Here is a 21,598-nt window from a genome sequence, read left to right on the forward strand (position 1 = left end):
GCAGCATTTTGTGTGGTAAATTTCCTTAGGAAGTGGTTTTTAAGGATGGATCCATCCTAAAGGTGCTCAACCTGAGGGTTTTTTTTTGGTTCTCAAGGACTCCAGTCATTGCAGGAATATTTGGATGACAAACCATAAATTATGCTGTTTTTTTAGAGAACAATCCAGTAGTAAATTTTGGCCAAAAAGTATTGGTAATTTCAAAATAAATCCTGTTAAATAGTATGGAATAATAAATGTATCAAGGCAGCTGTACAGGCAGAGCTACTCAGCCCAGGCTGCTGCAAGGAAAGGTAAAAGGGAGGAAGAGTTCAGCATCCCAAGGGAAATTTGGGGTCAGATTCTGCTGATTTTAATGAAGTCTGGATGTGCTGAGCTCTGGGATGGTTTGGGATCAGCCTGTGCTTCAGAACAGGACCAGGAGAGGGAAGAAATTGTGTTTATTATGGGATGACTCTGCACATGGGACACATGTTGGGGTCACCCTGGGTCTGTCCTGAGCAGACTCATCTCCTGTCCCACCTCAGCCACACCAGAGTTTGTTCCTTGGGAGAAAATATTCCTTGGGGGCTGAGGAAAATACTCCTGGAGGGTTGGGGAGGACAGGAGGGGGAAATGGAGCTGCCCTGATCCTCAGCCACGTTCTGTTTGTCTGTTTTGTCCCAAGTCACTCAGTGTGGAGCCTGAGGAGAGATTTCCCAACCAGAAAAACTCAATGAACACCCAGGAGTTTGGGGAAATACTCCTTTTACCTTATCTCTTACAGAGAGGAGAGAGGGGGAGGATGCTGGATTTGGAAATAAACCAGATGGCTCTGTGGTTGTAAAAAGTCTCTTTAGATAAGAATTCCATCTCTTTCTGTGCTGTGGGCAGAGCCTGGGCTGAGGAAGAGCCTGTTCCTCTCCAGCTGATTGAGAAGGAGATTGTTGGGGAATGCAGGGAGAAGCCCCATCCTTGGAAATAACCCCAAAGTCAAACACATTTTGTGTTAATGCCCCACCTCAGCTGCTCAACCCAAATCCAGGATATCCATGAGCTGCTGGAGACTGAGCAGGAACAACACTTCCCACAGCTGTGTCTCCTGTGGGATGCTTGGAATATTCTCTCTGAATCTTCTTTTGTCTCTTTTCCCCTCACTTGGAGATAATGTTGCCATTAAAGCAGGCAAAGATGAAGGGAATGGAGAAACACTCCTGGTTTATTCCTTGTCTCATCTCTTTTTGCTAAATTCAGCTAATATTTTCATAGGTATTTTTTTTTAAAGTTTTTCCAACCTGATTAATTTTGAGGTCACTTGTCTCCAATGAAATCAACACCAAAATTCCCACCTTCCCCAGAAGTTCAGGTCTAGCCACTGACACTCTCCTTGGGAATATTCCCTAATTTGGGCTGGAATCTGTTGTGTTTTGCCTTCCCTGTTGTTGTACCAGTGTTTGCAAAGGGGTGTGTGTGGTACCAGGCTCTGCCAGAGGAACTTTTGGGAAAACTCTCTTAGAGCAGCCAAGATGAGCCCAACCTCTTTGGAATAATTGTTTGTGTGTTTTGCTTTGGGTTTGCTTTGTTTTTCTAACTCGGCTGCCAACACAAAGAACCAGGGGAAATAATTCCGAGTAAAATTTCAATTTTCTTTATTTTTCTCTCTCCTTGACAAATTAAAGAAAGAGAAATATTTCATTTCACCAAAGCCCTGAAGTGTTTCATTTGGGTCATTAGGAAAAGCAAGGGAAATGAAGGGTTAGACTTCAAAGGAAGTGCCTGGGGGCAGCTCCCATTCATCCAGGATGGAGGAGACCCTGCTCCAGCTTTTTCCTCTGCTGGAAAGGAGTTGAAAATTCTTGTCCTGTTTCCCCCAAAAAGGGGAAGATTTGCTAGGAAGAAACTGCTCTGGGGTGAGGAGAGGATTGGTTGAAAAATGAGCTGGAGGAGACACAGGATAGATGTAAAAATAAAAATAAGCAGTGCTGTAAAAAGTCTTTTATTTGATTTCAAGCTGCAACTTGAAAAATGAAACTGGAAGTCTTGGTTGTTTGTAAGGTACCTGAACTTTATATAGACATAGTAGATAAAGTTACATAAAAGGCATCTACTATAAATTTGTCTATCTGTGTATAAAACTCCAGGTTTATTAAGACACATTTTAAGATGTAACACCTTCCCAAGCACAGCAGAGATGATGGGAGCTGTGCAAACCCTGCTTGTTTAGGACACAAGGAGTACCACTGAACTGTCGTGTTCTTACTGGCTGTAGCTTTTGTCTCTGCCTCCTAATCAACCATGAAATAGTAAAGAAAAAAAATATCTAAAAATCCAGATATCCAAAAGTAAATCCAGAGCAGAGCTGTTGTATGACACAAATATTATTTGTTGTGGATGCTTAATCCAGTGCCTAAAGGGGAGAGCTGGAGAGGGGCTTGGGACAAGGGATGGAGGGACAGAACACAGGGAATGGCTTCAGACTAAAAGAGAGTGGGGTTAGATGGGATACTGGGAAGGAATTGTTCCCTGTGAGAGTGGGGAGGGACTGGGATAGAATTCCCAGAGCAGCTGTGGCTGCCCCTGGATCCCTGGCAGTGTCCAAGGCCAGGCTGGACACTGGAGCTTGGAGCAGTGGAAGGTTTCCCTGCCCATGGCAGGGGTGACACTGGATTGTGGCACCTTTAAGATCAGTTCCAACCCAAACCAGGCTGAGATTCCATAATTTTAGAGGTATGGAAAAAATTCCATAATTTTTTGCCATGAAGACGGGCACTGGCAGCACCAGGTGTTGGTGACCATGCCAGGTGTTGGTGATCATGGCAAGTGTTGTTGACCATGCCGAGGGTTGGTGACTATGCTGGGTGTTGGTGACCACGCTGAGTGTTGGTGACCATGCCGAGGGTTGGTGACCATGCTGAGGGTTGGTGACCATGCCAGGTGTTGGTGACCATGCCGAGGGTTGGTGACCATGCTGAGGGTTGGTGACCATGCCGAGGGTTGGTGACCATGCTGGGTGTTGGTGACCATGCTGAGGGCTGGTCACCATGCTGAGGGTTGGTGACCGTGCCGAGGGTTGGTGACCATGCCAGGTGTTGGTGACCGTGCTGAGGGTTGGTGACCATGCTGAGGGTTAGTGACTGTGCCAAGGGTTGGTGACCATGCTGGGTGTTGGTGACCATGCCGAGGGTTGGTGACCATGCCAGATGTTGGTGACCATGCCGGGTGTTGGTGACCGTGCTGAGGGTTGGTGACCAAGCCAGGATAGAATCACCCCGTTGTGGCCATCCCGGGCTCAGCAGCCCTCGCTGTGCTCCCCTGCAGGTCCCTGGATGGGCGGCTGCAGGTGTCCCACAGGAAGGGGCTGCCCCACGTCATCTACTGCCGCCTGTGGCGCTGGCCCGACCTGCACAGCCACCACGAGCTGCGCGCCATGGAGATGTGCGAGTTCGCCTTCAACATGAAGAAGGACGAAGTCTGTGTCAACCCCTACCACTACCAGAGAGTGGAGACCCCAGGTACCCCCACAGCCCTTCCCTGCTCAGTCTCTCCTACAGCAGGAGGCATCTCTGAGGTCTTTTCCAAGAGATCCCTGCCCTCTTCAGCCTCTCCTGCAACAGGAGGCACTTCCCAGGAGATCCCTGCCCTGCTCAGCCTCTCCTACAGCAAGAGTTATCTCCCAGGCCATTCCCAGGAGATCCCTGCCCTCCTCAGCCTCTCCTGCAGCAGGAGGCACCTCCCAGGAGATCCCTGCCCTCCTCAGCCTCTCCTGCAGCAGGAGACATCTCCCCGGGTATTCCCACAGTGGGTCTATTATTGGTGATAATCCCTTACTGTATGAAGTAAAATAATTTATGAATCTGCACTCAGGGGGAAAATACCATTGGGAGTCAGTGAAATCCAAGTGAGCAGGTTCCCAGTGTGGTGTTGTGTGCCCATAACTCACAGAAGGAACCATAGCAGTGCATCCCTCACTGCTGGGGTTAAATGAAGAATAAACTGTTGAGCTGAGTCTAAGAACAGCTCCCAACTTCCTGTTCTGGAATCTCCTCCTGCCTCTGGAAGAGACTTTGATCTGGAGCTGCAGGAGCTTCTGCTGTGTGTCAGCACAGATCTGCAGAGCCAGGCAGGATGTTTATGCTAATCCCACCTGCCTGCTCCATCCTATGGGAAACTCATTCCTTGGGAATCATGGGGTGCACCATCTCTTAAATGGTGTTTCCAGCAGAGCTGAAAGAGGGCAGAGAGACCAGATGTGCTCAGATAAGCTCTCTCCCATTCCCAGCTGGGAATAAACAGCATGTTCACCTGCTGCTCTTATTCCAGAGGCAAACACCAAATCCTGTCCCTTAACGAGCCCCTTTTTGTATCCCACGTATTTAAAGCTGTCACTCCAAACTGGTTTCTCCTCGTTTTTTTGCTCACTTTCATTTCAAAGCTGTTCCCTGTTTTGCCTTTCCCAGTGCTGCCTCCAGTGCTGGTGCCTCGGCACACGGAAATTCCGGCCGAATTCCCGCCCCTGGATGACTACAGCCACTCCATCCCAGAGAACACTAACTTCCCTGCAGGTATCGAGCCCCAGAGCAACTACATTCCAGGTATCTTGTGTCTTCCATTCAGGGAGAGCAGTGGGAAGGGGCACAGAACACAGGGAGTTCCTGGCTGGGGATCCCAAACTGGGAATCTTTTCTTTCCATCGTTCCTCTGGAGCTAAAGAGTGCAGAAATAGCTGGAAGTTGTAAATGTGGGCACTCAACTAGAGCTTGTTCATGGCTTTGTTTTGTTGGTTTTTTAAACTCACCTCTTCATTCAGTGGTTACAACCTCAGTTTATTGTGAAATCTAAACTGGGTGTTCCCTTATGTGGTTGAGATTTGAATGAAATCCAGCCATTTTGAGTAAAACTCTCCAAATTTCTGATGGAATTGAGCTCTTCTATTTATGTATCTCTTTTACAAGCAATTTACACCTTATTTGCATGGACAAGTTATGCAGCTGCAGTCCAGGAGAGGAGAAATATGTGGACAGAAAACTGCCTCCATGGCTTGAAGTTTCACGGGACTGAAAATCCGGATTTTTTTGTTTTCCCCCTCCTCTGTTATTCACAAATATGGATATCACCCTGGCTGTGATGGCTCCTCCCTCCAGCAGCTTGAGAAAGAAAAGTAATAAAAAAGAATCTGAGCTCCTTGTGAATGTCAAAGTGAATGTTTTTGGTGCCTAAAATCCAGGTTTTTCAGTTGCACTGACAGTGTGATGGTTTTTGTGCCTGCAGAGACCCCTCCTCCAGGCTATTTGAGTGAGGATGGAGAAACCAGTGACCACCAGATGAACCCCAGCATGGATGCAGGTGAGTCACCTCTGGGGTTTTAATTTAGTGGCTGGATCCCAAAGCAAGTCGAATGTCCAGGTTTTCTCTCATTGCCACAAAAAGAAGTAGCCAGGTTTGGAATGAGGGTACTTAATTTATGTTCAAATAATCCATATATTACAGACAAATAGCCCATATTAATGTTCATGTGTTATGGACTTCCCTCATTATAGAAAAAAAAAAAAAAATAAAGAAACCAGCTCAGAGCAGTGTGAAAGGAAAAGTAAAAATGGGCTGCACCACCTGTCTGCATCCATGGGACATCCAAGTGCAGATATTGAAAATATAGGCCCAGAATTTGTGGCAAATTTACATGATTGAGGATAAAATTCTGGCAGCTTTTTGGTCAGATCTGTGTAACCTCATCCATTGTCCCAAACTCAGCAGGATTGAGGACATAAAGTGTTCTGGTTTTAATTTTATTTTGCCTGGCAATGTACACCCAAGCTCTTTAATGCCCAGCTAAATGGGTTTGTCAGGGTGATACCTGAAAGTAAAACAGCCAAGTGCTGCTCAGTTTGGAAAATTAATGGGTTAAACTTCAGTGAATTCCCTGTGAGGGGGCAGCAAGTTGATACTTTTGAAAGCTTCTGTAAGGAGTAATAAACATCAGAGAAGCTGCAATGTCAAAAATGAGACTGCAGTGAGCAGTGGGTTGTCCCTCCAACAAGCCTGGGCAGCACTGCAGATCTTGTGAGTGTTTTTCCTGCTGCAGATTCCGTAGCAATAATTATCCCCATCTTGATTTTCAGGTTCTCCAAACTTATCACCAAACCCCATGTCTCCAGCACACAACAATCTGGGTAAGCACATGGAGCTGGGTGTAATTACAGCCAAGAGGGGGACATTTGAATGATGCACTTTTAACAATATTCCAATGGTTTTAAACTGCCAGAGGGCAGCTTTGGATTGGATGTGAGCAGGGAATTGTTCCCTGGGAGGGTGGGGAGGAGCTGGGATGGAATTCCCAGAGAAGCTGTGGCTGCCCCTGGATGTCTGGAAGTGTCCAAAGCCAGGCTGGAGCAGCCTGGGATAGTGGAAGGTGTCCCTGACCGTGGCAGGAGGTGGAACTGGATGGGATTGAAGGTTCCTTTTAATCCAGCCCATCCTGGAATTCTGTGATTCTGTGAGACTCAGCATGGTCTGAGCAGAGAGAACTGGAGGAGATGGATTGCTGTGGGGTTGGAGAGTCCAAATAACCAGGGAATGTGCAGGAATGCTGGTGAGTGGAGAGGTCATGGACAACATTCCTGGAGCACCAGAGGTGTTTGTGGCTGGGGGAGATGCAGGGGAGGATTGTTCTGCCTCACACCAGCTGCTTTTCCTCACCCAAACTCAAGTTACTCTGCAATCTGGAATTGTTTTCCCTCCCCCAGCTCCATCCTGGGCACAGGGAGCACATTCCAGCCCCGAGGGCTCGGTCAGACCAGGGCTGGCACTGACTCATTCCACACCTGTGACAGCAAACAGGGGAACCCTGAGAAGAAGGGAGAGCAGCTGAACCTCTGAGACACCTTGAGAACTTCTGTGGCTCTCTCAGCATCTCTGTTATCTCAAAAATTCCACCCTTTATTTTTATTCTGATCTCCATCACTCTGAGCTCCTGCCCTGTTTGGAATTGCTCTGCCATAAAAATCCCTCCCAGCTCTGCCTGGCTGCAGGATCAGCTCCCCAACTGTTCATTAAGGCAGCAGACAGAGCCCACTTGAGACTACTCTGGAATAACCATGGCCATAAAGTTTACATATGCTTTTAATCCTGGCACGCAGGACTTTGACACTGCTCCAAAATTTGTCAGTCATTGGCTGACTTGTGGATATCTTGGGGCTGTTGAACAGAGGATTTCTTTTTTTCCCCCCCTCTTTTTTTTTTTTTTTAATATTGCCATAGTGACACAAAACTTTTATTTCTTGATCTGCTACAGTCCAAGAAGAGAATGCATGACTGAAACATCTTTATTTCATTTTTCCCACTGTGCTGCCTGGGAGCTGATGAGATTTTTCTTGCAATTTTTCCTTCTTTTTTTTTTTTTTTTTTCGAACCTAAAAATAAAAAGCCAATTCTGTATAACAAACTCAGCCTGGCAAGTGGTATCTTACATAAGGCAGAGAGGAGTTCCTAGGAAACAGACCCCCCACATCCTCCCTGACAGGGACATTAGCTGTTAACACATCAGATGTTTCAGGTGCTGTCTGGGGACAAAAAAAAGAGGAGCAGGTGAAGCTGGAAAAGCACAAGGAATCTCTTTGTAGTCTGAGGAGCAGACAGCAGAGAAGCACTTTAATTTACCAGCATTAAAAAACACCTTTAAATTCTTGCAAACTGTATCTATTGCTCTCAGGCAGGAGCTTCCACAAATGAAGAACTTCTTGTTGCTTTTAATTTCGTTGTAAATTTTTGCCTTTGAGGAAGCTACGAAATAATAAATGAAAGAGCAGCTGATCCACACTTAAAAGTGTCCAAGGGCAAAATTGTCATCACATGAGTGTTGTAAATGTCTTATCTGCAGCAAGGAGCTGCTCCCAGGGAAATTAGACCTTCAGCCTGATGGTCACAGCCCAGGAAGGGGCTCTCTGGTCTCTCCACTTGGAGCTGGTGACCTGCAGCACTCCTGTAATTCCTGGATAAGCAGAACTCCACTGTCTAGGGCTGGACTTTGCTCTGCAGGAGTCTAATGAGGCTTTCTCTGTGTATTTGTGGGGAAAATGGAACAGAAATCCCACAGCAGTGTGTGCAGGAGGGAGTTTCTCAGCTCTCGAGCAGAAGGGAGGCATTTCCAGCTTTGCCATGAAGGAAATGATGTCCCAGGATTGCTTTGTTTATTTGAGCAGAAGAACTACCTGAAGCTTTTAAGACAGTTCACTTTGTGTAAACTGAACTTTGCTCTTAAATCCCATGGCCATATTCCAGGGAGTTGCAGAGGCAATAAAGCAGCACAAGGCAAACCAAGTGTGACACCAGGGGCAGGGTTACCTCGAGGAGCAGGGCAGGTTTTCCATGTCAGGCAGAAATGTGGGATGGAAGGAGCTCAGGGAATTTCATCTTTCCACTCCCAGGCACAAAACCGTTGCAAGGTAACATATTGGGATTTTATTTTTTTTTTCTTTAAATTCTCCTTTCAGTTTGTGTGTTGGAGTTGGAAGTGTTTGAGTTTTGGTTCCAAATTACAGTTGTCAAGTTTTCAGTTGTCAAACATAAGCTTTAAGTGGAAGTCACAAATACCCAAGGATCTCTTCCTTATTGCTGAAACATGAACTCGGGGAAATAGTAAAAACAAAATGAAAGGAGAGTTGCCAGCATTCTGTGGGCACTGGGAATGAAGTCAGGGAGCTGGGGTTGGCTGAGGAGCAGCCCTGTGGTCACACACACATTGTTGTTCCAGGGGGCCAACCCTTGGAGCACAGGAAATCCATTGTCAGGGATTGCTCCACAGAAGGACTTGACGCAGGAGCTGTCAGAGGAGTGAGCACATTGTCACATCCCTGTCCCTCTGTCCCCTGTCCCTGGGTACTGCCAGCCCTTCCCTGGGTGCAGAGGGAAGGGAGCACTCACCTCACTGCACCTCCTCGTTTCCAGGGAGGGAGTTGGGATTGGTACATTGGAAACATCTCTCAGTGAGTTCTGAGCCACGCTGTGATCAAACACATTCCCTTGAAACAAGAGGAACAACTTCCCTTGTGCTCGGAGAGGGGGAGCAGAGCAGGCAGCAGATATTTCCCAGGACTTTCATCTGGCAGGGAAGATGCAGGACTGGGACTGTCCCAGCACCCCCGGGGACACTTCTGACAGCAAAGCTGTTTCTGAGTCAAGGCTGAAATTGTGCAGGGATGATTCAGGCAGGATTTGCCTGGGTTTCATGTATCCTGTTTTATTGATTGTGTACCCTCACACAGTTCTTTGTTCTTTGGTTTCAGCAGAGCTGCATTCTCTTCCTTTTCCCCAAACACAGAAGCCATAAATTGAAACTGAATATTTAGGGCAGCTCTAACCCAAGAGGGAACTTGCCCATCCCACAGCAGCTTAAGCTGAAGTTTAAAACTACAAATCACAGGAGAAAGCAGCATCATTAAAAACTTGGTTGCAGTTTTTAGAGACACACTTTTCCTCAAGCCGGGATTTGTTGGTTTATGTCTTTCCTCAAGCTGCAGATAAGCCAGAAATAAAATTCCTGTGCATCCTTCAGTGAGGAATCCACAGTTCCCTTGAGCCCCAACCAGGTGGAGGCGGTTTCTGAAGGAAAGGACCACAAAACCATGGAGAGGTTTCAGTGTTTTCATAACTTGAATAGCACCAACCTGAGGATATTACTTAAGGATCAACACAAGTTGATTTTTCTGGAGCTGAGCAGCCTTTTGATTAGAAAAGCACTTGCTGTGGAGTAAGAGCCCAGTCATGTGGAACTGATCTGTTTTCTTTGGTGGGTGGACTCACCTTGGGAGGCTCTGGGCAGAGCTGGTGTTTGCTGGGCCTCTCTCCAAACTGAGCTGGGGCCACAGAGCCCAGAGCAGTCCTGAGGTGGCCACAGCTGCTGCTGCTGGAAGAACTTGCCTGGAGTGGCAATTTCCAGTGGGAAAATCAAATGTGCCATGCAGGAGAAAAAGGCAGGGACAGTAAACTTGTGTTGCTCCTGGATATGTGAAATAATCTGTTTCTATCAAGAGAGGGGCTTGCTTTGGGCTATAAAATTAATAGGTGAGGAAGTGGCAGGTAAAAGAAGCTGGGAATGGGTAGAAGCTCCAAATTTCATGGATTTTGAAGCCTGCTAAGGATTACAGAGTTCCCCAGATGCACTTCTATTCAATTCCTTATTTGCTGTCAGCAAAGCCTGTAACAAAGCAGAAATCAAAGTGATTTTCCTGATTTGTGGCTACTTTGGGAACTCCTCCAGCAGTGGAGAGGAAGCCAAAGTGTCTTTTGGCTTCTCCAACCTATGCCTGAAGGTTATGGAGTAACAGGTACAGGTGAGAAAAGACTCCCAGACCTCTGCAGAGACCCTGGTCAGTGTGAGAGGAGGCTGGGGTGGTAAAAACCTGCCTTGGATTTTTTTGGAGTTGATTTCATAAGCCCCATATTCTCCTAAGCCCTGCAGGAGCAACAGATGGGAAAGCCTATGGAAAAAGCTGGGGTTTGCTGCTTGATGTTAACTCCTTGGCCAGATGGGAGCTCTTCTGTTCTGTCTTTAAGCACCATTTGAATGAGGATGAAGTGATAAATTGGGGGGGTGAGGGCTGGAGGGAATTCTTCTCCTGCACTGGCTGTGGGGAACAGCACTTAGGAATTGGCTGGGTGTGCTTTGCACGTCCCCCTGCTCAGCTTGGCTCTCAGCAGGGCTGGGCACCTCCTTGTGCTGCACTTCCAGGAAATTTGACTTGCTGGAATCTCCTCAGCTTCAGTGGGAGCAGTGAAATCATTCTCAGTGCTGTTGGAGTGCCCACCCTGCCTTCCTGAGGCTGCCTCAGCTCCCTCTGCTCCTCACCTTCAGCCCCAGGCAAACCAGGGCCCCAGGGGAAGAGCTGAGCCTTCACCTGCTGGGAGGATGGATTTTACTCTGATGGTTTGAGATCCTGTGCACTGGAAGAAGGTTTTAAAATCACTTTGATGCCAGTGTTAAAGGCAGTTTTGGGGCATTATTTCAAACTCTGCTGGTTTTACCATTGCCAGAGAGGTCACAGCAGGGTCAGTGAGAAGTAAAGTTGGATTTACTGGTTGGAAGTGCTCAGATTTAGGGTGCAGCACACCTGTGCTATCAACAGCAGGTTTGTGCTTTATTCTTTCCAAGATTTTCTGCTCCTTCCTTTTTTTATGGTCTCTTTAAGGAACTGGCTAGCTGAGAGTGATCCCACATTTCACAGTAAAGCTGAGTTTATTTATTTAATTTCCCCCAAGTGTGAGGCTGCTCAGTGACACCCCACTTGCTAAGTGAGTAATGCCTTTGACTATTTGTGATTCCTCCACGTGCCAGAAGCTCCAGGGGTGATGTCACCTCCTTGCTGTGGTCCATTAAAATGAAACTTTGGTCGAAGTGAGCCTGAGGAATGAAGCAGAACAATATTCCAAACCAGCTGGGTTGTTTTTTTTTTTTCTTTTTAATCTCCCTTTCCCTTGCTGTGGCTGACTTGGCGTTTGTTTGGTGCAGATCTGCAGCCCGTGACCTACTGCGAGCCGGCCTTCTGGTGCTCCATATCCTACTACGAGCTCAACCAGAGGGTGGGAGAGACTTTCCACGCCTCGCAGCCCTCCATGACCGTGGATGGCTTCACTGACCCCTCCAACTCGGAGCGTTTCTGCCTGGGTTTGCTGTCCAACGTCAACAGGAACGCGGCCGTGGAGCTCACCAGGCGGCACATTGGTAACTCCTGCTGCCTCCTTGGGAAGGGGGGACCCCACAGAAACCCCTCCATAAAACCTCTCCACAAAAACCCCTCCCAAAAGCCCCTCCACAAAACCCCTCCGCAAAACCCCTCCACAAAAACCTCTCCATAAAAACCTCTCCATAAAAACCTCTCCACAAAAACCCTCCACAAAAAACCCTCCACAAAAATCTCTCCATAAAAATTCCCTCCACAAAAACCTCTCCCCAAAAACCCCTCCACAAACCCCTCTGCAAAAACCTCTCCCCAAAAACCCCTCCACAAAAACCCCTCCACAAAAACCTCTCCACAAAAAGCCCTCTACAAAAACCTCTCCACAAAAAAAAAAAAAAAAAACCTTCCACAAAAAAAACCCCACCTCTCCACAAAACTCTCAATTAGCAGGTTTAGAACCCTGGGTGGGGAATATCTGCAGGTTCCAGCAGGCTGATGATGGTACAACAACACTATTTTTTTTTCTTTTTCATAAATCCTGATACAAGAATGCACCAAAGAAGGCTAAAATTGCTTCATGTCATAGAATTTAAACCATTTCAGGCACTCTGTGTATCTGGAGGGATGTCAGTGATAATTTTGTGTGTTCCTTTTCCCTCCTGCACTGCTTTATTTTCTGACTGACCTTTTTTAAATGGAAACTGAGCTCCTTGATTGTCATCTCAATTTTCACTTTTCCTGTAAGGTCCCAGCCAGTTTGTTTTCAGTGAAAATTGTGCTAAGTAGAACGTCCCAAATTTCTGCAATTTTGCTGAAAGTAAATTGCTTGTTCTTTACTCATTTCTGCTGATTCCTATCAAAAATGAACCTGATTTTTGTCCTAATTTTGCTGCCCTTTCCTGAGCAGTAGGAGAATCCTCCCTGTTGCACAGGAGGATCTTTCCTCACTTATTTTGGAGATTATTATACTCTAATCCCCAAAACCCACCAAGATTGAGAAATCAGATTTTAAATGCAGCAGATTCCTGCTCTGTAGAAGGACAAAAGCAACACATTTAAACAGGAATGTGAGACCACAGCAAATGTTTATTTGAACAACACAATGTATTCTCCAACTTTGTTCCTTTATTAACTGAGATTTTAATGATTTGTGTAAATACCTTTGGGCAATGTATGTGTCCTTATACACAAAGTCATCTCCAGCAAAAGGCAAGGATTTGGAAGTGCTGTGGAATTTCATTCTAAATCATTGAGTAAATCCCCCCCAACAGTTGTGTCCAGCTGGGATGACTTTCACAAGAAATGATGATTTGCATGTGTTAACTGATAGAACATTCATATGGAAAATATCACTGTGTGTGTGTCTGGAGGGAGCAGGTTTGGAAGGGACCTGGCTGGGGCTGGAGCTACAATTCCAACTGGAGTTGGTGCTCCTGCCTCCTTTAGCTCACCTGGCCCATGGAGCAGTTTATGGCAGAGTTTCTATCAGTGGTTTAGAGCTGGCTGAGGGAGCCCCAGGAGCAGATTTTCCCCCTGAGGGAGCTCTCCCAGCTCCTGGGGCTGTTGTTCCTGGTGTTTTTTTCCCCTGAGGGAGCTCTCCCAGCTCCTGGGGCTGTTGTTTTTCCCCTGAGGGAGCTCTCCCAGCTCCTGGGGCTGTTGTTTTCCCCCTGAGGGAGCTCTCTCAGCTCCCGGGGCTGTTGTTTTCCCCCTGAGGGAGCTCTCCCAGCTCCTGGGGCTGTTGTTCCCAGTGTTTTTCCCCCATGAGGGAGCTCTCCCAGCTCCTGGGGCTGTTGTTCCTGGTGTTTTTTCCCCCTAAGGGAGCTCTCCCAGCTCCCGGGGCTGTTGTTCCCAGTGTTTTTCCCCCTGAGGGAGCTCTCCCAGCTCCTGGGGCTGTTGTTCCCAGTGGTTTTCCCCTGAGGGAGCTGACCCAGCCTCTGGAGTAGTTTTTCCCAGTGTTTTTGCCCCTGGGGGAGCCATCCCAGCCCCTGGGTCAGCTTTTCCCCCTGAAGGAGCCATCCTAACCCCGGGGGCAGTTTCCCCCAGTGTTTTTCTCCCCAAAGGAGCTATCCCAGCCCTTGGAGCAGTTTTTCCTGATGTTTTTACCCTCGAAGGAGCTATCCCAACCTCGGCATCAGTTTTCCCCCCTGAGGGAGCCATCCCAGCCCCCGAGGCATTTTCTGCCGGTGTTTTTACCCCCTGAGACTCTCCAGGAGTCCACTTTTCTCCCCTGAGGGAGTTATTCCATCCCCGAGGACAATTTCTCCCGGTGTTTTCCCTCCTGAGGGAGCCATCCCATGCCCGGGCTGGTTTCTCCCAGTGTTTCCCCCCTGAGGGAACCATCCCACCCCAGGGCCAGTTTCTCCCGGTGTGTTTTTGTCCCTCTGTGACCCCCCGTGTGTGTCGCAGGCCGCGGGGTGAGGCTGTACTACATCGGCGGGGAGGTGTTCGCCGAGTGCCTCAGCGACAGCGCCATCTTCGTGCAGTCCCCGAACTGCAACCAGCGCTACGGCTGGCACCCCGCCACGGTCTGCAAGATACCGCCAGGTACTGGGGGGACAGTGGGGACAGTCCCTGAGGGGACAGGGACTGAGGGGACAGCACTGAGGGGACAGGGCCTGAGGGGACAGGGTCTGAGGGGACAGGGACTGAGGGGACAGCCATGAGGGGACAGGGCCTGAGGGGACAGGGCCTGAGGGGACAGGGACTGAGGGGACAGCCATGAGGGGACAGGGACTGAGGGGACAGTGCCTGAGGGGACAGCCCTGAGGGGACAGTAACTGAGGGGACAGCCCTGAGGGGACAGCCCTGAGGAGACAGCCATGAGGAGACAGCCATGAGGGGACAGGGACTGAGGGGACAGGCCCTGAGGTGACAGCCCTGAGGAGACAGCCCTGAGGGGACAGCCCTGAGGTGACAGCTCTGCTCCTTGGCACTGTGGGCACAGCTCTGGCCACCTCCAGGCTGCTGGAAAAATCACAGAATGGTTTGGGTTGGAGGATCCCCTTCCCCACCTCCCCATGCTGATTCCCATCCAGCCTGCCCGGAGCCCTTACAGAGATGGGGAGTCCACAAATCCTCTGGGAAATCTGTTTTCCTCTTTTAGAAGCCACTTGATGATTCCAGCAGGGCATTTTTATAGCTCAAGGGATGGAGGTGCTGCTGTGGAGGCTCCAATAGTTGCATTAACTTCACCCAACAAAACAGAATCTAAGCACAGCTTAGAGCAGAATCTGCCACTCGTCCCTTCAGTGTTTTATCAGTCCATTGTTACACTGTAATTATCTCATACACACATTGATAATTTTCTTTGTGCTTCTAAGTAATGGTAAAAAGTTTCTTTTACTTTAGATTCACCCATAATAGATTTAAATCGTTCCCGTTTTTTGTGGTCTCTAGTAAAATCCCCTCCCTCCTCTGTGTGAATTAGTTTGTTCTAAAGAAATCACATTTGCAGACACCTTGTTGTTCAGTCTAAAGTTTTTGCTGAAAGATTGCAAGATAATTTATTTCATCTATCTGGGAAGAAAAGGCTTTTTTTTTGTTAGATAAATGCAAAAAGCTGGTAAGAGAGGAGATGCTGTTTGAAATGGAATTTGGTTATTTCGCTAAGCTGACTTTTTTACAGTTAAAAGCCTGTATATATTTAAAAACAGAACTTCTTTGTTTAGAAATACTTGAATTCTTTTCTTTTGAGAGGACATCCATACGCTCCAAGCCCTGGCCCATCCTAATGGGTTTCCTTTCTCAGATGCAGCTGCCAGAGCTGTAAATTATGACTTAATTCTCCACCACATCACAGGAGTCCACCCTGGCTGGAGTCAACATCTGCAGACATGGAGAGCCCACATTTCCGCTCGGGACCCAGCTCAGGCACAGTGTTTGGATGCCAACTCTCCCCACTTTTGCCACAGCCTTTGGCTGCCTCTTCTTCAAATCTTTGCTGGGTTTGAAGCAGTTTCTTCATTCGACAGGATCGAGTCATTCCCAATCTTCTCCATGGAGTGTCTTGTTCCCAATGCTCCTGAGGGCTGGGATCCTCCTGGAGTTTATTCCTCCTTCCCTGAGCTCAGCCTGGCCCTGACACCTTCACCCTTCAAATTTCTCTTCAAACTCCCTGAGGCTGCAGCCCCTGGGCTCTTCCCTGGTTCCCAAAGTGGGCAGTGCTGCTCCACACCAGCTGAGTCCAGCCCAGGAGAGGAGCCCCACAAGTGATTTTTAGCAAAACACAATTCATCCCACTCCAAATGTTGTTTTTCAGCCTTGGCCTGAATGTGTAATCCCAGATGAGCCTTAGCTGAGTGCCTGGTTTCAGAGTTTGGCTTGTTTATGGTTATCTGGGAGAAAGGAAATATAGTGACAGTTTTTAAAAGAGTAGGGCATTTATTTATTTATCTAAACTATTATATTTCACCTTTCTCCCCTAAGAACAGTTGAATAAGTTGTTCTCAGGCTGGGGCTAAACTAAATCAGGGGAAAAACTTCAGTGTTAAAAGGAAAGTGTTTGGCAGGTGAGAGTGAAACTGGAGAGAGGATTTTAGCAGGAACAGCTCTGCCACCAACCCCTGGCAGCCTCTTTAACCCTCAGAGCTGCTTCCTGGTGTGTCTGAGTGATTTCACTTCAAAACTTCCCTGTTCTGTGACAGACTCTGTCAATCCAGCACCAGGGAGCTCCTGCAGGGATCTCTGCTGTTGAGTGTTCGGGATTTAAATTACAATAGGAAGGAAATAGTGTCCAGGGGAGAGAAGATTCCCAAGCCTGGTTTCTCCAGTCACAATCTGCTGGGGGGCTCCAGCATTCAGAATTCTGTCCTTGTTGTGAAAACGTGTCAGTCTCAGTTCCCGTCCCTGGGCTCTGAGGACACGGGAAAGCAGCCAGGAAACCCCAGAATTGTCAATCTCATCAAGCCAACGCCTTGTCCTTGCCGTGTCCTCTCCCCCAGGCTGTAACCTGAAGATCTTTAACAACCAGGAGTTCGCTGCCCTGCTGGCGCAGTCGGTGAACCAGGGCTTCGAGGCCGTCTACCAGCTGACCCGCATGTGCACCATCCGCATGAGCTTCGTCAAGGGCTGGGGCGCCGAGTACAGGTGGGGACCTGCTCCTGCCCCTGCTCCAGCTGAGACTGCCCTGCAGGGCTGGCAGGGCCCTTTGGGAAAGGGGAATCAGCCCAGGAATCCAACAGATGGGTTGTGGCTCTTGGGAATGGGTTGGGGATGACCCTGAGTCTGCTGTCCGTGCTCTCAGCTGGGACAGCCCTGCAGAGCTGTTGGTGCTGTTGGGAAAGGGGAATCAGCCCAGTGTCTGTTCAGGAACACAGATGGGTTGTGGCTCTTGGGAATGGGGTGGTTTGGTCTCTTTGTGGGATACACCTGGAAGGCCACATGTGGCACATGTGGTAGGAACCAAAAGCTTTACCTGGAGCACGCAGATAAATCCACATGGTCTGTGTGGGAAATACAACATTTTTTCCTTAAAATTAGATGTGCATTGGATAATTTGAGTGTCATAAGACTGCACTTCTATCAAGACAGGATTATAGAATCCAGGAATGGTTTGGGTTGGAAAAGACCTTAAAGCTCATCTGGTGCCACCCCTGCCTTGGACACTGCCAGTGATCCAGGGGCAGCCACAGCTTCTCTGGGCACCCTGTGCCAGGACCTCACCCCCCTCACAGGAATTCCTTCCCAATATCCCATCTATCCCTGTCCTCTGGCAGTGGGATCCATTCCCTGTGTCCTGTCCCTCCATCCCTTGTGGAAGTGCAGTGTGAGTGTGAGTGCTTCCCATGGGTTGGATTTAATGCTTCTTTTAGCAGGGACTAATGGAATTAAAATAAAAGCAGATTGGCTTGAAAAATTTCTGTTTGAAAAAAACGTGAGAGTTGCTGCAAAATGATAGTTAAATATTATAGTTAAAATTATAGTTAAATCTTCTGATCCTCTCCTTGCCACAGGGCAAGTGGGAGAAGGTGGGAGCAGCAGGATCAGTGTTTTTCCCAGTGAATACTGAGGCTAAAATGGAGATGCAGGAGGTCTGGTGTGTGGGATGGATGATGTGGTTACTCTGACCCCACAGGGACACTGGAGGTGCTGTGGGAACAGAGTATCCCATAGTTTTGAGGGAAAGCAACCAAGGATGGATGGTACAAGCAGGGGAAATGAAATTCAGGGGAAATAGATGTTGTTTTCTGAGAGGGAAAGCTGGTGAGGATTGAAGCCCAGAGTGGTGTGGAAATAATTTGACTGTGCACCCTTTAAAGCTGTGGCCTCACTCTCACAGCTCCGTGGGGTCGCTGCCACGGCTCTGCAGGAGGGGGAGATGCCTCAGGATCAGCTGGAGCCCGGGCCCTGCACGTTGCTCTGCCCCTTTCTTCATTTCTCCAGATGTTTGGAGTCCATTTTGTTTTGAAATCGTCCTGAGCTGGGGCCAGAGCAGCTCAGGGCTGGCTCCCAGCCAGGCCCTAATGAGCTCCAGACCAGCGTGACTTACGGAAAGTCAGGGACCCCGCGGGGCACGGAGAGCTGCTCACACCGGAGCTGCTCTCCCCAGCCCGCCTCTCCTGGCCACAGACTGCTCCATCTGATTCAGAGATGGACGTGTTCCTGTGGGAGCAGCCAGAGGAATCAGTTCCCTGATTCCTGCTGCAGCTTGGGCAGTCTGGATGGGGGGTGTTCAGTGCTCCTCTGTGCCAGGGGTTTGCTGCAGGGAAGGGGGAGAAGCCAATTCCATGAGCAGCCTGTGGTGGAGAGGGACAGGGATGGTGGTGGGAGCTCAGGGCAGCCCCCCAAGCACAGGGTCCCCTTTTCACCCCTGGTTTGTCCCTGGGTCCCAGGTTCTCCCTCCCACCACCAGATTCCAAGGACAGCTTCTGTGGGAAATGGGGGTGTAAAGCAAGGCTGTTCCCAGGCTGTTTCTCCTGCCTTGTAATCTCCCTCCTCCACAGCAGCTGTCCCTGCCTGGAGCAAGACCTCAGCCATGCCTCAGCAGAGGAGGGACAGCCCCTGGTCTCCCTTTCCTTCATTTCCTGCCCATCTCTGGGTCTGGGCTCAGGGACAGTGACAGAGGAGGGAACAAGAATTTGTGCCAGGGGAAGGTTAGAACAGAGCAGGTGAGTTCTGGCCATGGGTGCAGGAAGGAGTCCAGAGGGCTTGGGGTGAGCTCTTCCCAGCATTTCCACTTCTGCTAAAACCCAAAGGCACAATAAAAAGTGAATGCCCTTGTCTTGTGCATAGGGAAACTGAATATATTTGGTGAACCAAATGGACCTTGCTGTCTAACTGGGAAAGGTCTGCAAAGGAAAAATGGATTTTGCTTAGATCAGCACCTTCCTTCAGGGAATCAGCTGTTCGCAGGAATCTGAGCAGTAAATAGCAAGTTGCTCCTGTGGGATCATAACAAATATGAAGGGACAAGGTGGGTTTTTAAAAGAAATCAGCAGCGCAGGCCAGAGGCTGTTCCAGAGGAGAGACATTCCCTTGTCCAGAACGGTTGTGTGAGCAGAAGGAAGGCTCAGGAGCTGGGAACCTTTTCCATTGGTGAGTTCTGTCAGTCACAGTGGTGTCTGTGCTCTCTCTCTCCCCCTGGCAGGAGGCAGACTGTGACCAGCACTCCCTGCTGGATCGAGCTGCACCTCAACGGCCCCTTGCAGTGGCTGGACAAGGTCCTGACCCAGATGGGCTCCCCCAGCATCCGCTGCTCCAGCGTCTCCTAAGGAATCCCCTCCTGGGGGCTGTGGGGAGCAAAGACTCTGCAAAACCCTCAGCAAAGGCATAGTAAACAACTCCCCGGTTACTCAAGCAATGAGAGAAAAAAAAAATCTGCTTCAAAAACAAAAAAAAGAAGAAGTGGGTTTTCTTTGTTTTGTTGTTGTTGTTTTTAAATACCCATTTAAGCCACTTCCACTGAAACTGTCGGCACTTTGGTCGGGACGCTCCGGGGCCGCTGCAGTCGGAATTTGGAGCTGGAGTTGATGAGGACAAAGATCTGGATGTTGTTCCAGTGGAGAGCAGGAGTGCCCACCTGGCCCTGGGCTGTGTGAGCACACAGGAGCCATCCCAGCTCCAAGGAGACTTTCCCTTCCCTCACACAACTCCAGGCTCCTGCAGCACCCCGGGGACACCAGAGCCCGTGGCACTCCAGGATGGGAACACCAGAGCCTGTAGCACTCCAGGATGGGAACACCAGAGCCTGTGGGATTCCAGGATGGGAACACCAGAGCCTGTGGGATTCCAGGATGGGAACACCAGAGCCTGTGGGATTCCAGGATGGCTCCTGCTTGTGCATTCCTTGACCACCCACCTGATCCACACCGGCCCTGCAGCAGCAGCAGGAGGGAAGGAGGCACTGCAAACACCCAAGAGAACCAATTCCCCCAGGAATGTCCTGAAAAGGAAGGAATTTCCCACACTGGACTTGCAGCCTTGCCTGGTGCCCGAGGGATGATGGTGCCCTCATGGATCAGCCTGGATTCACATGGAGCAAAAGCCCAAAGAGTTGGAGGCTCTTTGTGGTGTTGCTGCAGCAATTTTTGACTGGAGCTGCTCCCAGGACAATTGTCCCGTGGGGAGCCCTGCCTGGAGCAGTCCCAGCCCTGTTCCTGCAGTGTCTGCATTACCTGCAGCAGGCCTGGGCTGTGTTTCCCCAGTCTCTGTCTCTCCTGAAGCCCAGAGGGCTCCGTGTCCAGCTGGAGCAGGGCTGGAATGTCCAGGCCTGGCTGGAGCAGCCCTGGAGGGGGATCCTGTGCAGCCAGGACATCTCAGACACAACCAGCCCTCTGTGTGAAACTTGTTCCAGCTGATGAAAATGCTCTAAGATGTGTTTTTGCCTGGAGAAATCAGGAGAGTGTGTATTTTACTTGTATTATAAAATGTTCATTTTAAACATACATGCTCCAGACTGTTTAATATTTTTTATCCCTGCAGCAACTGTCATGGCAAACAACTTCCACAACTGGAAAAAAAACCCTTAGCACTTGTTTTTATGGTTCACATTTGCCAAATAAGTCTCATAACTTTGTCAGTGCTGTCCAATTATCTGTTTCTTTATATCTGCAGTGAATATCTTATGCATTTGTGCCAAAATATTAGAGGGGGAGGGGAGAAAGTGATAATCAGTTTCCTATGGAAATCTTTTTTTTTTCTTGGTTTTTTTATCTATGAAAGACAAACAAGCTGGATGTGGCTGTGGGAAGGACTGACTGGGATGGACTTGAGGATGGTTTTGATAAAGCTTTATTCCTGATCCACTGGGGGAACTGATTGGATCAAACACCCACCAGGAATTTCCATGCACCTCCTTTTCCAGCTGCTGGTTCCTGTGAGACCTGTGCCAGCCTCTCCTGGAGCTGAGGGGAGCAGATGCCACCAGAACAGATCCCAGAGGCCACTGCTGCTGCTTGAAATGCAGATCAAGGGATGGTTTGGGGAGTTTCCTTCCAGAAACAAGGAATTCCCTTGTTGAAACAAGGGAAGGAAGACTCTCAGTGCTGGATGTGCTCCTGGTGGACTTTGGAATATCCTCTGGCTGGGTCTGGACTGGAGCTGTTCTGTGCAGGGCAGCAGAAGCAGCACTGGAGGCTTGTAGGGTGTTTAATTTGTTAATTTTATAATGTGTCTGATCTGAGTTGCACCTCTGGCTGCACAGACTGGGGAAGGAAGAGATCTGTATAAAATAAGATTTTTTTGGCCATTTACAAAGAAGGTTTGTTGTCACCATGGATTGGTTCACACACAGGTTTCTAACATAGCTGCAAAGAAAAGTTTATCCTGAATTTTGTAGAAATATTTGACTTTTGGCTGTTTAAATGAGAGGGGGGAAAAATCTGCTCTGTAAAATGGCCCCAGGTTTCCTCCACGAGTATCTTATTTGGTTATTTTGGTGACAAATGTTGTTGTTGTCCTTATAATCAGAGGAAATTGGACTCTGGTGCTTAAACCACAGAGATGACACCTGA

At 48.7% G+C, this 21,598-nt stretch overlaps 1 protein-coding gene across 2 annotated transcripts in view; it reads left to right on the top strand.

The window, feature by feature from the left end:
* SMAD3 (SMAD family member 3) overlaps positions 1-21,292 on the top strand; it is a 69,657-nt gene extending 48,365 nt beyond the window's left edge. Inside the window, exons 2-9 of one of the 2 annotated variants that reach the window (XM_083871374.1) lie at positions 3,298-3,491; positions 4,437-4,571; positions 5,248-5,322; positions 6,096-6,146; positions 11,480-11,692; positions 14,055-14,192; positions 16,589-16,733; positions 19,234-21,292. In XM_083871374.1, coding sequence (XP_083727500.1) covers positions 3,298-3,491; positions 4,437-4,571; positions 5,248-5,322; positions 6,096-6,146; positions 11,480-11,692; positions 14,055-14,192; positions 16,589-16,733; positions 19,234-19,357 — 1,075 coding nt within the window. In that variant the 3' untranslated portion in view covers positions 19,358-21,292. The remainder of the gene's footprint in view (positions 1-3,297; positions 3,492-4,436; positions 4,572-5,247; positions 5,323-6,095; positions 6,147-11,479; positions 11,693-14,054; positions 14,193-16,588; positions 16,734-19,233) is intronic. The other variant, XM_083871375.1, reaches the window with a different exon arrangement.
* The last annotated feature ends 306 nt before the right edge of the window (positions 21,293-21,598 follow it).

This window comes from Zosterops lateralis, assembly GCF_965231275.1.
Source record: "Zosterops lateralis genome assembly, chromosome: 13".
Taxonomy (NCBI): domain Eukaryota; kingdom Metazoa; phylum Chordata; class Aves; order Passeriformes; family Zosteropidae; genus Zosterops; species Zosterops lateralis.